This window comes from Kryptolebias marmoratus, linkage group LG19 (genome assembly GCF_001649575.2).
Source record: "Kryptolebias marmoratus isolate JLee-2015 linkage group LG19, ASM164957v2, whole genome shotgun sequence".
Taxonomy (NCBI): domain Eukaryota; kingdom Metazoa; phylum Chordata; class Actinopteri; order Cyprinodontiformes; family Rivulidae; genus Kryptolebias; species Kryptolebias marmoratus.
Window position 1 is genome coordinate 9,110,818 of NC_051448.1, and position 13,565 is coordinate 9,124,382.

The 13,565-nt window shown below is 39.6% G+C and overlaps 1 protein-coding gene across 10 annotated transcripts in view; it reads left to right on the top strand.

Moving 5' to 3' along the window:
- The first annotated feature begins 1,944 nt into the window (after positions 1-1,944).
- Positions 1,945-13,565, top strand: part of syne1a (spectrin repeat containing, nuclear envelope 1a) — a 117,905-nt gene continuing 106,284 nt past the window's right edge. For 8 of the 10 annotated variants that reach the window (XM_017423244.3, XM_017423249.3, XM_017423252.3 and 5 more), the window contains exons 1-6: positions 1,946-2,394; positions 4,111-4,172; positions 10,451-10,546; positions 11,180-11,263; positions 13,137-13,157; positions 13,452-13,544. In XM_017423244.3, coding sequence (XP_017278733.1) covers positions 2,310-2,394; positions 4,111-4,172; positions 10,451-10,546; positions 11,180-11,263; positions 13,137-13,157; positions 13,452-13,544 — 441 coding nt within the window. In that variant the 5' untranslated portion in view covers positions 1,946-2,309. Of the gene's footprint in view, positions 2,395-4,110; positions 4,173-10,450; positions 10,547-11,179; positions 11,264-13,136; positions 13,158-13,451; positions 13,545-13,565 lie in introns of all 10 variants that reach the window. The other 2 variants (XM_017423251.3, XM_017423245.3) reach the window with 1 other exon arrangement.

Below are 13,565 nucleotides of genomic sequence, written 5' to 3' on the forward strand. Positions count from 1 at the left end.
GTTAAAAGAAGAGATGCTTCACGATGGGAAACATGGTCCTGTCACATTTTTTTAAATGTGTTGCTGCCATAAAATATAGAAAATATCTTTTATTTTTCAAACATACAATTTCTTAGTTTAAACATTTGATATGTTTAATATGTTCCATAAAATATGGGTTTATGAGATTTACAAGTCATTGCATCTGGTTTTTATGTACTTTTTACACAACTTCTCTACTTCTTTGGATTTTGGATTGTGAACTAGAATCAGTGGTACAAATCAGACTTGAAACTGAAAAGGAAATGATGTACTGTAAGACTGTTTTCCATTGGAGAAACAAACACTTGTGTGTATGGGCACACAAAATAGTGCACAGCATCATGTGTTGGTTTCCATCCAAGGATCATGAGTTTCTCTGATCTTTTAAGCCTGAAAGATGCCTATTTGAAAAAGAAGCTGAGTATTTCTTGAAGCCATGCTTGAACAGTACTGCCATTGTATTCTCTGTTAGTTGTTTTGTGCATGGCACAGCTATTAAATTTCATAAGTATTGGCACAGTTTGATCACAAGTGTAAAATAAAATTACAGGAGAGAATAAAGATTAAAGCGAGAAACAGCAGGTTTTAAATAAACAGGTATTAACCTAAAACGTCCCCATTGATTACTTGTAGATCCTTTTTACATTAGAAATTTTGTGTCATTCTGTTTTTGTTTCATAGATTCAAAAGAGACCTTCTTAGTTTTGCATCAGTTTGCTAAAATGTGCAGATTTTCTTTAGGGAATTTTTGATCACATCTTATTATTTAACAAATCAGAAAACGCTGTTAATGATTTTATGATTTTAGGACAAATGTTTCTGAAAGTCAGGCTATGAGTCATACACAATCATACTTCTGTATAAAAACATTAAAAATGTCAAAACTTCATTGAATTTAAGTGCTTCTGAAGTGAAGGTCTTTGCAAGATGAGTGTAAGAGGAATGTCATTTTGGGTAAATATTCAATTAACAGAATTCACAATTAAATACCACCCATTATTTCCTTCCCTGAAGTCAATTAGTTGTTTTACAAGTTTTATAAAATGTAAGTGCAGAAATGCAAATGAGGAAGTATATAATTAAACATGTTCCAATCTGCATAAAGTCTTAATAGACAAAGTATTTGAAAAATGCTAATTTTACACATACTCTCTCTACTGGTCTGAAAAAATGTAAAACAAAATAACAAAAAATATTTAAACTGTGGTTAAGAAAACAATGCATCAGCTTGTAGCATTGCACCATAAAGCTGTGATCTTGGTGCACTGTGCACATTGTGCTGCATGATATCTACACATTAACTCAGACATTGTCTTTTCCTTTACTTTTATTATGCCTTCCTACAGACTACAGACAGACAGATGTACTGTTTGTGACTGTGCTTTAGATGAAAGCAGATCTTTTTTTATGAGAGTACAGTCAGACAGGACAGATTTCAGGATTAGTCTGCTCCACTGCAGGTACTATAGAGTAAAACGCTGTATGTTTCAGAGCACTGCATCTGTGTCGATGAAAGAGAGAGAGAGGATGGGTGTTATGTGTACCAGGAGCACACGGGGAATTCCTGCACGTCTGTTGCAGCATTGCTGTGTGAGAGCATGTCAGAGTAAAGCTCCCCCTAATAACCTGCTAAACAGCCTCCTTCAACCCACCCACAACTACTCAGTCCTCCCTTTCTACCTCAGGATGGGGCTGCCGTGACATCACTCCTTCCCGCACACTCTGATTGGCCGGCCAATGGAGGGAAGCGGATTCTTCCTGCAGCCCGTGGTGAAAAAAACTGATACAGCGAGTGAAAACATGGGAGGACCAACGTAGAGAGTGTACGAGAGGGGGAAAAGAGGGAGGGGGGGAACTGAGCAAGGAAGATTGATGCTGAGGCAAGCCGGCACTGCGCAGCGCTCACACACACACTCACACAAACACTCTGAGTATCACGCGTACTCTGCCATCTCACTCCCAAGCTGCTTAACAGGCAGGAAAAACACTGAGTCTGATTGAGTCCGCAGCCCGTCACTGCGGGACAGGACAGAGGACGCAACGGGAGACCCAAGACGACAATTCCATTTTTCTCTGCTTTGCCTCAAAGCAACAGTTTCACTGCTGTCATCTCAGGAGGTCCAGCGCTTCGGGGAACTCTTTAAAGTCACCTCCCCAAAACAAGTAGGAGGGGACCAAGGGCAGGAGCAAGGGCGAGTGTTTCGTCTCTCTGGAGGTCGTTGTAATGGACGTCCTCTTGATCTGCTCATGAAAACAGGCGGAAATCGTTGGGAAGTCCGGGCTCCAAGATGGCACGCCGAGTAGGGGGCGAAGCCTCCCCGAAAAAGAGCCCATCCCTCAACCTGGTGGCAGGGTTCTACCACTACCTCCGTGGTAAGTGGGGCAGCTAGTGTGAGTGTGTGTGCCCTACTGAGACAGATAATCAGAGAAAAAGAAGTTCACCATATGTGTGTTCTGCATGTGGGATCTGGTGTGGGACTGCAGTATGGATTCTGTACATGACTGTGTTATGTATGAGTGTGTGCACTTTGCAGTGCAAGTTTCCTGCAGGGTAGATTGTTCTTTTTTATGTATGTTAAGTGAAAGGGTTGCATATTTGAAGTTTCCATCTTGGCACAATGATGGTGTTTGTGTCTGAGTTTGGAGGCTGCTGATGTTGAAGCCTGCAGAGAGTGAAACAAGCAAACCCAGCAGACAAGTAGCACCTCCCTACATGTATCACACTGCAGGGGTCTGGCAGTCAAAATGTTTGATTTCTCATCTCCGTTTGATCCTGTGGATGGCTGTATTTAGATAACAAACATCCAACATCCTGTCTGAATGCTCGTCTCTGTAAGAGGAAGCTATTTGAAACATTTTAGGCTGTTTGCTGTGAGTTTGGACCTCCTTCCCTCTCTGTCAGCTACAGCTTTGAGATTACAAACCAGATTTTAATGCTGTTTTGTTCAGGTCATCCTTACTTCATGAGGGTTTGTGGGAGGCGTGAGTGATTGTGGATGAGACCAGTGATGCAGAAGGTGTTTTGAAATGCTTGATTGCTGAGGATGCTGTTTCTCTTTGGTTTAATGAGAGAACTTGAATGTGTGTGCGTGTGTGTGTGTGTGTGCTAAAGTCAAAGTCACCTCGTCCCTGAGACTGATATCCTGGCACATTCATGCGTGTTCTCCGCCACACACGTTTCCCGCTCATGGATCTTTCCCCATCCTCATCCAATATTTTAACCCATCAATATTTGATCATTCCTGGACCCAATTCCTGGATTAATTCATAAAACAGGGACCGGCTCAGTGGCACGTATGACTACGCCTGAATGTATCTGCATTATGTATGAACAGCAGCCCCCCCCAGCAGAATCTCCCTCCAACCATCTCTCCCCTTCCTTTTCTGCCCACAGTGCCCACTGACACACAACTTGATTTTAATCAATTTGTCAGCATATTTCATTAAGGTAAAGCACTATAGATGTCCCTCTCTTTCTGATAATGTGCTTATCTCAAGGATATTGCTCTTTGGCCCAGATGGGACAGAAATAACATCATCAGATGCTTTGAAAGTATTTGTATATATGGTAACCAAGCTTGGCTGAACACATGTGCGGAGCTTGATTTATTGTCACGTTCTCATTGGAGTTAAGTGGCTTTTTAGGGGACATCTTTAACAAACATCTATAGTGTATTGATTGTGCCTTTGCTAAATGGCCTTTATCACATGCAACCTTATGGATAGGGAAATCAGTGCGTGTGGAGGAAGGTTGGCTTCATGTGCTGCCCTTTTATCATCTAAAGGGCATTTTCAAGATCAGATTTTTTTTTTGTCCACAATAAGAGGTTGCCAAAATGTCATCAGTAAATGTCAAATGACGTCTCTGAGTGCGTTAGTGAAAGGTAAAACTTGGTGTGACTGTTCTCTGACACATTAGACATGAAGTGATAAATCAAAGTTAGAGACGCCATTCTCCTCTGAAATACAAAACAAAAAAATCCCAATCAGCTCTAACACCGATAGACAATTAGAAGATTGCATTTTAATCCCTTATTTGTTTATTATCACATGGGGACTAAAAGCAATGCTCTGGGCTCTGATTTACAGATGAGCAGGAGGCAGTGCAGAAAAGGACATTCACAAAATGGATCAATTCCCACTTGGCAAAGGTAAGAAGGCTGATTCTCTTTGTCTATGTACATAAAAAAATCTGTGCTTTTGTTTATTCATTAAAAAACCTCACCACCTCATTTTTTTTCGCTCTGAGTGACTTTACTCCATCCGTTGTGTATGCATCTTTAAAAAAAACAGTGTGGAGCTGGTCATATGACTGACTTTTCCAGATTAGACCACACAGTCCTTCTTGCTCACATTCCTTCATTATTTCACATAGCTTGTGGCAACGATTTACTGTCTAATTATCACATTCACATTACAGCACGCTGCATGTTGCATTCTTTTCCTGCAAGCTACAATCAGTCATTTATATCTTAGTGGACCAATTTAGAGCTTTTACTTAGTCTGCCCTTCATTTGTCTCTAAGCTGCTTCAGAACTTACTTGAAACAATCACGCTTAATGTAGCTGCACACAGATGTGATCTTCATATATCTATAATTATTGTATCATGCTGCATTGTGCTTCTCCGTTCCACTCATTATTGCTCAAATGCAAAGGGGTGGACAAGGTAAATATGGCACGGGGCAACACAATTAAGTGCTATTTCCATCAGTGATTCTCCTTTCAAGGTTTTCTATTTGATTATGACAGCTGTGGAAGCCTCAGACTGCAGTGACGTGGAGCAGAAAATTTATTTGGAAGGCTCTCTGACATAGTATTAAATATCAGCTATCAGGACGGTGCTGGCAGAAAATTACACACAGCACAACATTTAGATGCCAAATATTTTTAATAACATTTATGGTTAGCACATGGTCTGATTATGAGCTAATTCTCCTGAAGCAAGCAGGGGGTTGTTTTTGGTTTTGTATGGGGATGGAATATTTGGTTTGAGGAATTTAAGAATTTTGATGAAGGTTGAGAGAGATTCCCAACACGTGCTCTGTAAAGAGCTTAAAGTTCAGATCCGTTGATGTGGGGTTCTGTGGAAAGGTTAATAACAATTATTACCTTTTCTTTTTAATCGCTCTCTGAACAGCCTCAGTTTGGAGAAATGAGTTTAATTCTGACCAGATTGACGAGCTATTGTTTCGTCCAAGCAGGGCTGAGACCAAAATGCATTTCTGCAGTCTTTTTATTATTACTTGCTGCCCAATGTGAGTACAAAAAAACACAATAAACAAAACCTAAAAACAGGCAAAAAAAATTTTTTTTGTTGTGTTGGTGTGCAGCTACACATCATCAGTCTGTAAAATATAAAATAACAGTTGTAAAAATGAAAATATTTAAACCAGTATTATTGACAGTAACAATAAAAGATCACGATTAACAGAAAACAACAGTGACAGGGAACATAATAGTAATCATAATTTTCATACCGATAATAATAGTAACCATAAATAGAAAATCCCTGAAGAAATTATGAAGCCATCCCGCAACACAACCCTGCAACAATCAAAGCCAAGAAGAAAAGAATGCCTACACCTTAATTTATGCACAAATGGCACAAGAAGTGCAAAGAGATTGTTTCAAACAGCTCTATTCTCAAACATCTTGAAGCAGATCATGCCACTGCAATTTTATACCCTTATATTTCATGTTTTTTTGTAAGCACAGATTATAGTAGTTGTAGCACTTCTTCTGCAGCATGGAGAACTTCCAGCAGAGATTTTTCTATAGGAAAAACATAAAAAAGTTTAAAAATGCACATTTTGTTTCCTTGCAGAGTAAAATTATTTTTCTCACGTTTGCTTTTGTAAACATTTGTTTAAAAAAACATGTTTTTGGGAAGAAAAACAAGTTAACTTGGCCCCAAAGAACCATTTTTTTCATTAATGAGACAATAAGGTGATAAGATAATGTTAATTAAAGAACTTTATAGGTGCTGTTTGGCATTTTATCTCTCTGTTTTGAGTTTTATCCTAAGACAAGCCGACAGGCAGCTGATTCCAACAAAATATTTAGATATGAGAGTGATTTTAATTTTCTCATCTAGCTTTTAACGTGAAAGCAATTACTTCCTAAAACATATTTTGGAATTATAACCTGAAGTGCATTAACGAAGTGCCCTCACCACAAACAAAAAAATTAATTGGTTAGGATTGACGTGGAAAATTTCATTTAACTTCTATTATAACCGACTCTGATTGCCAAATTCAGCCCGTTGCTGTTCCGTTGGAGGACAAAACCATATTTGATCTCGGTGCGCTCTCGCCACCTACTTGATCAAATTACTTAGTTCTGCTTCCCTCTTTGCCCATCATGAAACTGCTCACCCTTTCACCTGATGCCTGATGTTGCCATGGTGACACTGATTGGCCTGGTTTTGTCTTCAAAAATCTCTTTAAAAATCCTAGTGGTGCTTTGAGATGATTGAAGGACAAAAGTTGTTTACTTTTAAAGCTAGTGCTTAGGATGAAGAGGTGCATTGTTCAGGCTTTATTGTGTAGATTGGAATAGATAAATGGGTGTTTTAGGAGTTTGTAACAGTAAACACAGTGTTTTTGATTAATTTTCAAGAAACAAAAGGCACGTTAACCTTAAAAAATAAAATGGGAAAGACAGAAGGAAATGGAGAAGCTTTAACAGTTGGTTTAGCTTTGCTCTCAGAGGGGACAGCTCTTCCTCCTGGCTATACAGATGATTAGGCCACTCCAGTTATCACAGGTCTTTAATTCAGCGCCTAAAGGTGTGTGATTAATCGGTAGGTGAGTTGAGACATATCGCTAGGGCTTCTTTCCGCTGACGCTCCCCTCCCCCGTACTTTTCCACTCCACAGGTACAACAAAAGAAGTCTTATGAGCTTGAAGATTCTTCTGCGAGTGGAGACGTATTGGAGCTACTAATTTATACGAGAGATTAATGAGGATCATTACTTTAAGCAGTTCACCAGATTAACTCAGGAAAAGATACAAACTATAAGAGAGCAGTGGGCTTTTCATTCAGATAGAGATGTTGTTGTGTAGGCCATGCAGTCGCTCAGGTGCGGTGCAGAGAAATGCACATTTTCAGTTTTCAAGTGTATCTGGCATTTTTTTAAAGTTGCACAAGTCTGCAGTGGAGGGGGGGGGGGTTCAGTGAGCGCACCCCAAGTTTCCATTTGACAAATCCTTTCTGAGAAGGTTAAAGCTTAATTATGGAGTGGTCAGAGGCTTCATCGTCGCTCAGGCATGTCCCAGGAAAACGGCTTTAGTTCAATCTTCAGTGAACCAAGTGTTCTTAGAGATTACAGCTTCAGTAAGAGAAGCTCCCAGAGTGTGTTTACTTCCCCGCTTTTTCTGAAGTGTGTGGTGTGTGTGGAAGTTTATTCAATTAAAAGGAAGACAAATCACACTTTACTTTACTTGTATCTTTCTTGCTTTCCTTCTTTATTGTTTCTTTCCTCTTATTAGATTAATTTGTGTTGAATCAATAGCAAATTTAGCAAAATTAACTGCAAATTTTAACATTTTCATATGATCCTTCGACATGGATTGTCTCTCGTGTGGGCGAAGCTGTTTGAACTTTGCAGATTTGTACTAATCTTGTTGGAGTTGGCAGCACAGAAATGTTTCACTCTGGTGAACACTGTTTCACACTCCAGGCTGTTTGTCAACTGTCTACAAAAACAGACAAAAAGAAGAAGAGCATGAGTGATTTCTCATTAGAAATTTGACACTTTTTTGTGTAAACTGTTTTAACTAATCACAGGACGTTGGAACCACAAAGGACAAGCGCAGTCACAAAAATCTGGGCAATATTTGCTTGTCTGCTGAAGAACCTGCTGGACCCTGATGGAAAAATGACAAAAATGACAAAATTCACATCACACATGCTTTGTGGATGACCATATTATAAGTGGAGGGTGAATCGGGCCTTATTGATAACCAAAATCTCCAAACATTTTGAAATTAGACATCCAGAATCACTTATTCCTTCAAACCAAATGTAATACCAGTCAAACCCGTCAGTCTTCTCTTTGTTTCTGGCTCTTTTCTTTCATGCAGTTGATCTTGTGGGATCTACGGAGTCAAGTGTACCGGGGGAATAACACAAGAGCACACACAGACACACACCCTCAAACTCCTCTGTTCTCAATCAATTATGACCCAGACACTCATATGTAATTAGCTCATTAAGTTCTCGATTTTATTTTTTTAAGCGCATGTTGCTGCACAGAGAAGAGGAATATTACTTCCTTATTTTGTAATTAGTCTGAAATTTCCTCATTAGCTTTGGGATTAAAAGGAACAAATAGGTGAATTTAACTCCGATTAGCTCATGGTGTAATTTATCCCTTTGAGTTAGGCCTTTGTAAGAGCCTTTGCTTCCATGTTATGATTTTTTTGGGGGGGCGTGCTGTCTGAATATTCTCACATCCAAAGCCATGAAATGACATTAGAAGAGGAATTAGTGAGAAGAGCTTCTGTATTTTCTAATTAATTTTTGAAAGACGTGGGGTTAGTGTCACCCCTCTCTGCCTGTCTTCTTCGGTCCGTCTCGTTGCCAGTCTTTCTTCTAAATTAAATCCCCCCCTCAAACATTCACTGTGTTCGAGCTTGCAAGTATTTCCCTCCCGTGTAGGAACACAGACACACCACTTCTGCCTTCCGTCTCTTCCCTCACTCTCTTTGCCGCTAATCTCCCTGTGAATGGTTCACTCATCTGAACGCCCCCCATTCCCCCTCCTCCTCTAAACCTCTCAGCCCCAGCATGTGACTGTGCTTTAAGAGAAATCCTTGATGTGGCGTTGGCGAGCGACAGAGATATGTGGATTTCCTCCGAGTCTGGAAGTCGGTGTCAGGTCAGGGTGGAAGTCAGAGACAGTTTGAAATCATCAGCATATTTTAGGATTTGAAGAACCCCCCCCCCATTCAGACTCTACTTATAAGGGAATCCAGCTGTCAGTAATGCACAGGACTGCAAAACGCTGTCTGGTACCTTTTTTTCATGAGGATTTTCATTATCCATGTTGCACAAGTTTAAATAAATGTCTCAGAGTGTAATATATGTACTGCTCTGCGGTTTATGTTGGAGCCCAGATTGGGTTACCGTACATTGCAAGATTTATTAGGACTAAAACCCATGGCATTTACATTCCTGCTGAACTGCAAAATCTTTGTTTAAGGTTATACTATGAAACATTTATGTAAATGCTGTATTCATGCAACTTTGTGTGCAGAAATAAGCTTCATGTGACTTATCCAGAAATATTTCTGACATGTTTAAAAATGATATGTTTAGGAAAAGTGAAAATAAAGAGGGAGCCAAAGGACCCTGACTTCATTCAGTATGCATAGTTTAAATGCTAAAACACTATATTTCAGGATTAACTTGAAATATTTTCATGGGGTTCTGAGGAAAGGTTATAAACGCATAGTATCTTATTTTATAATACTGGACCTCATATGGGATTCTGAAAGCTATAGCCAGAAAGGTATCAGCTATCAGCATCCTCATTGGCTGGACCCAGTGCAAGTTTTAAGTCCCGCCCCCTTCATGTAAACAAACGGGACATTGCCTTTATTAAAAGAGAGATGACTTTTCTTGATTAACATAGTTCTGACCTTGCTGCTATGTGTTCAAATATCATTTTTCTACTATGTTTAGCTGAAAATAGTTCTTTAATGTGTAAAAGAAAAGTCATGTGACACCATGATTGTGAGTGGGGGAGTATTCGACTTAAAGCTCCACATCGTGAGTGCACAGACTCTAGTCCTCAAAAAATACAACATGCAGCTACGGTGAATCAGTTTCTGGTGGGGAATTTTGGTTTATTATTATAATATACAGTATGTCAATGATTCTCACTGGATGTACGTGCTGACAGCTAGTCTGAGTTGGGCCAAGACCACAGTAAATTGCTGTCATATTAAAAAAGAAAACTTTGCGGTTCATTCAATTGCTATTTCATAAACCTTTACACCCCCATCATTATGCAGTTACAGAAATATTATGCAGGCTGCACTGGAAGTGCTACAGCTAGCTGTTACCACTACTTGCCCTTGCAAATAGCCAAATAATTTAATTTAAATAACTGTAATCTGAAATGTATGGAACTATAAAGGTTTATCAAATAGCGCTTGAATCAACTAGTATGAAATCTTTGAGATTGGGGTTGTTTTAAGACCACATCAGTTCACTGGTCATGGTCCGACTCGGACTATTAGCTCATCAATCTGGTCAGAATTAAGCTCAGTTTCCCCAAACTGAGGTTGTTTAAAGAGCTTTCTACAACAGGTAGGATATTAATTGTTCATGCCTTTTTCCACAAATCCCTGCTTCAACAAAATCTGAATTATCTCTTTAATCTATTTAATTTGAAAACGTGTCTTTGTTTGCTTGTGCAGTGTGTCCCGCCTCTTGAAGTGAGAGACCTGTTCGAGGACATCAAGGATGGCGTGATACTGCTGGCTCTCCTGGAAGTCCTCTCTGGACAAAAACTGGTGAGCCCTTGTGGTCATTCCTCCGTCATGTGACTCGGCCACACACTTCCACTACTTCGCACTCTCTGAACTGGATTACAGATTTTTAACACAGTCACACCCCTGGCTGCTGTAACGTGGCTCGCTCCGATCTAATACCAGCAAAATTCAGTCATTTTTCATTCCTTCTTTGTACAGCCACCATCAGTTTCAGGGGAGCTGCAGAATTAATGTAGTGAATGTGAAATGAGCCTCAATTACATGGAAGGGCTCATTGATTTGCTTGTATTAGGATGTTTGAATTGTGGAGGAAAGCCCAGATTAACAAAGACAGATCAGAGTTTACACACATAACGCAGAGACACACACATCTCAAGGATTTAACTTGGCCAATATTGCCTGAGGTCTGAGTCGTGTATGTCCTATTGATCTGGCTGTTTGTAGTCAAACACAGCTTTGATTTGACCCCTGTAACTTTCTCATGTTATTTCAGAATCTGGACAATAGATTGTACCTATGCTGTGAGATTTTTGGAAATGTGTATATATAATTTATGTATCTAAAATGAATTCCACTGCTAAATTCCCTTCACTGCTTTCCCTTCTGTCTCTAATTGCTTTCCTTCATATCTATTGTTCTGTCTTTTCCTCCCAGCCATGTGAGCAGGGCAAGAAGCTAAAGAGGATCCACTGGGTCGCCAACATCGGTACGGCTCTCAAGTTCCTCGAGGGTAGAAAGGTAAGAGTTCAATGTCGTCTTTTTATGCGTTTTTCTTCTTGTCTTTTTTTTTTCCTACCGTCTTCCAGCGCTTCTCTCCTCGCTCAGCTGGAGCCTCATGGGCGCAAATATTGAATCTTGACCTTCTGTGACCCGCTCCCCCCTCCCTCCCAAATCTCTCATCTATCCTGAAACCAGTGTTTTCTCTTTTTATATTTCTGTGTTACGTTTTGACTCTGCCCGTGTTTTGTCGTAAATAATTCATTTAATTTAGTTCCTTGGCTGCTTGTAAGTGATGGAAAGTCTTTGAAAATCAAATTACTGGACTAATTCTGTCTCTTTAATCGATTTGTTGTACTTGTTGGTCCTGCACAATACTTGCACTTTATCATATTAGTGGTCGGTTCTTCTTTGTCCCATTTGTTTTCTTCACTTTTGATTTAAAAAGTGTTTTATTTTTCCCCATTTCATCACCAGAATCACACTAAAACTGCTCGAAGTGAATTTAGTTGTTGTTATCTAAATGCATCAGCTGCCCCTCATGAAATTGTGGAAATCATTCTTGAAGCTTTGCATGGCTCATCCTTGGATATACATAAATAAAGCCATAAGTATGAGCTGGAGTCTGCAGGGGACATTGATTTGTCTTCCTCGACTGTGACGGGGTTAAAACTTTAAATCCTTCAGCAGTAATCTGCTTTCTGGAGATGAGACATCAGTGGGCACTTTACCATTTATGGCTGTAAGTGTGTGACTCTTTACATCTTTAAGTTGGGAATTAATTGAAAAGTATGCTGTGTGTAACTGATTTACACACACATGGTGTTGAAATTAGAAGGATGTTTGATACTGTGGAGTTTTTATTGGCATCATGATGTTTAAATCTTATTTGGAACTTGTTGAAACTTTCCATCACATTTGTTTCTCCAAGAATAAAAATTCCCAGGACTAAAATCATCCAGATCTGCAACTTACAATTATTTTCCAAGTTATTTGATCTGTTTATTTTTCTCTGAAGGCTGTGAAATGATTGGAACATTTCCATCATAGCTTACCAGAGCTGACGGTCTGATGGCCCAAATGAATAATTTTACTGGATGGCATTATGGAAGAAGGCAGCAAACACTCACATTTGAAAACAAGAACATGCTTGTAGAGTTAAAATGCCCAATTCTGAATTATTATGTTAGTCTTTGCATTGTTGAAATTGTAAATTATTGTATGATCTTTCAGTTCCTGTTGTCTTTGATCTTTAGACATTGTTTGCACCAAAATGTCTCCTTCCACATAGCTTCCTGTGTTCTTTCTGCTCCTGTATTTGGGTGTGCTGTAACCAAATACTTCCGCTTATCATCTGCACACTTCTGGTTTGATTTATCAGGGCAACCTGGTGTGTTTCTAATATAAAATCATGTATTACATGTTTTCCTTATCAGCTACCATCCCACATTTCTCCACACTGCCCTCTCCTGCCCCCAATCTCCTCTCCCATGCTTGTTCACCTACATGGAGTGGTTGTTATTGCCATACAATGACCTGTTGTGCTGCAGCGACTCAGTAATCTGACCCTCTGTTTGATAATATAGAATACTTCATTATATCACAAGATACAGCCCTCTCTTCCCCCCTCCCTTGCTTCTTCTGCGTCTCAGCCTTTCTTTCTGTTCGTCTCTGCTGGATATAATCCCTGTTGCCTGTGTTGCGGTGATACCTCTCCACTCTCAGCTAACCACTCGTGTTATCTCACCTCAGAGAAATATCTGCCATCTCGCAGTCAATGAGGCGTTTGCTTTCAGTCAAATGCATCTAGAGTACCCTAAGATTCTCCCTTCCTCTCTCCCTCTTCCTTCCCAACTTTTGCTCTCATTTGTCTTCTTCTCTTATCTGCCCTCAGTCTGCCTACAGAGGATCTCCGGTCAGTATTCACAGCGTTTCTGCTCTGCTTTGGTCAGGACATGAAATAGCTCAGAAATATCTGCATCCTGCATTATCATGGATTACATCTATTCTATATATTACTCATTTTGGGAAAATAAATGTACAGCATGCCTCTGATGCACCAGATTAATGGAAATTGTATGTCCATAGTCCAAATATACAGAATTATATTCAAGTCTTTGTGAATAATGTAGAAGTAGGTAGCTATCTGGAATTATATAGCTCTTAAATAGAAAATTACCATGCTGACTATGTCATTCTATTTACACAGATCAAGTTGGTGAACATAAACTCCACAGACATTGTGGATGGACGCCCATCAATTGTTCTTGGGTTGGTGTGGACAATCATCCTCTATTTTCAGGTAATTGTTTACACAAATGCT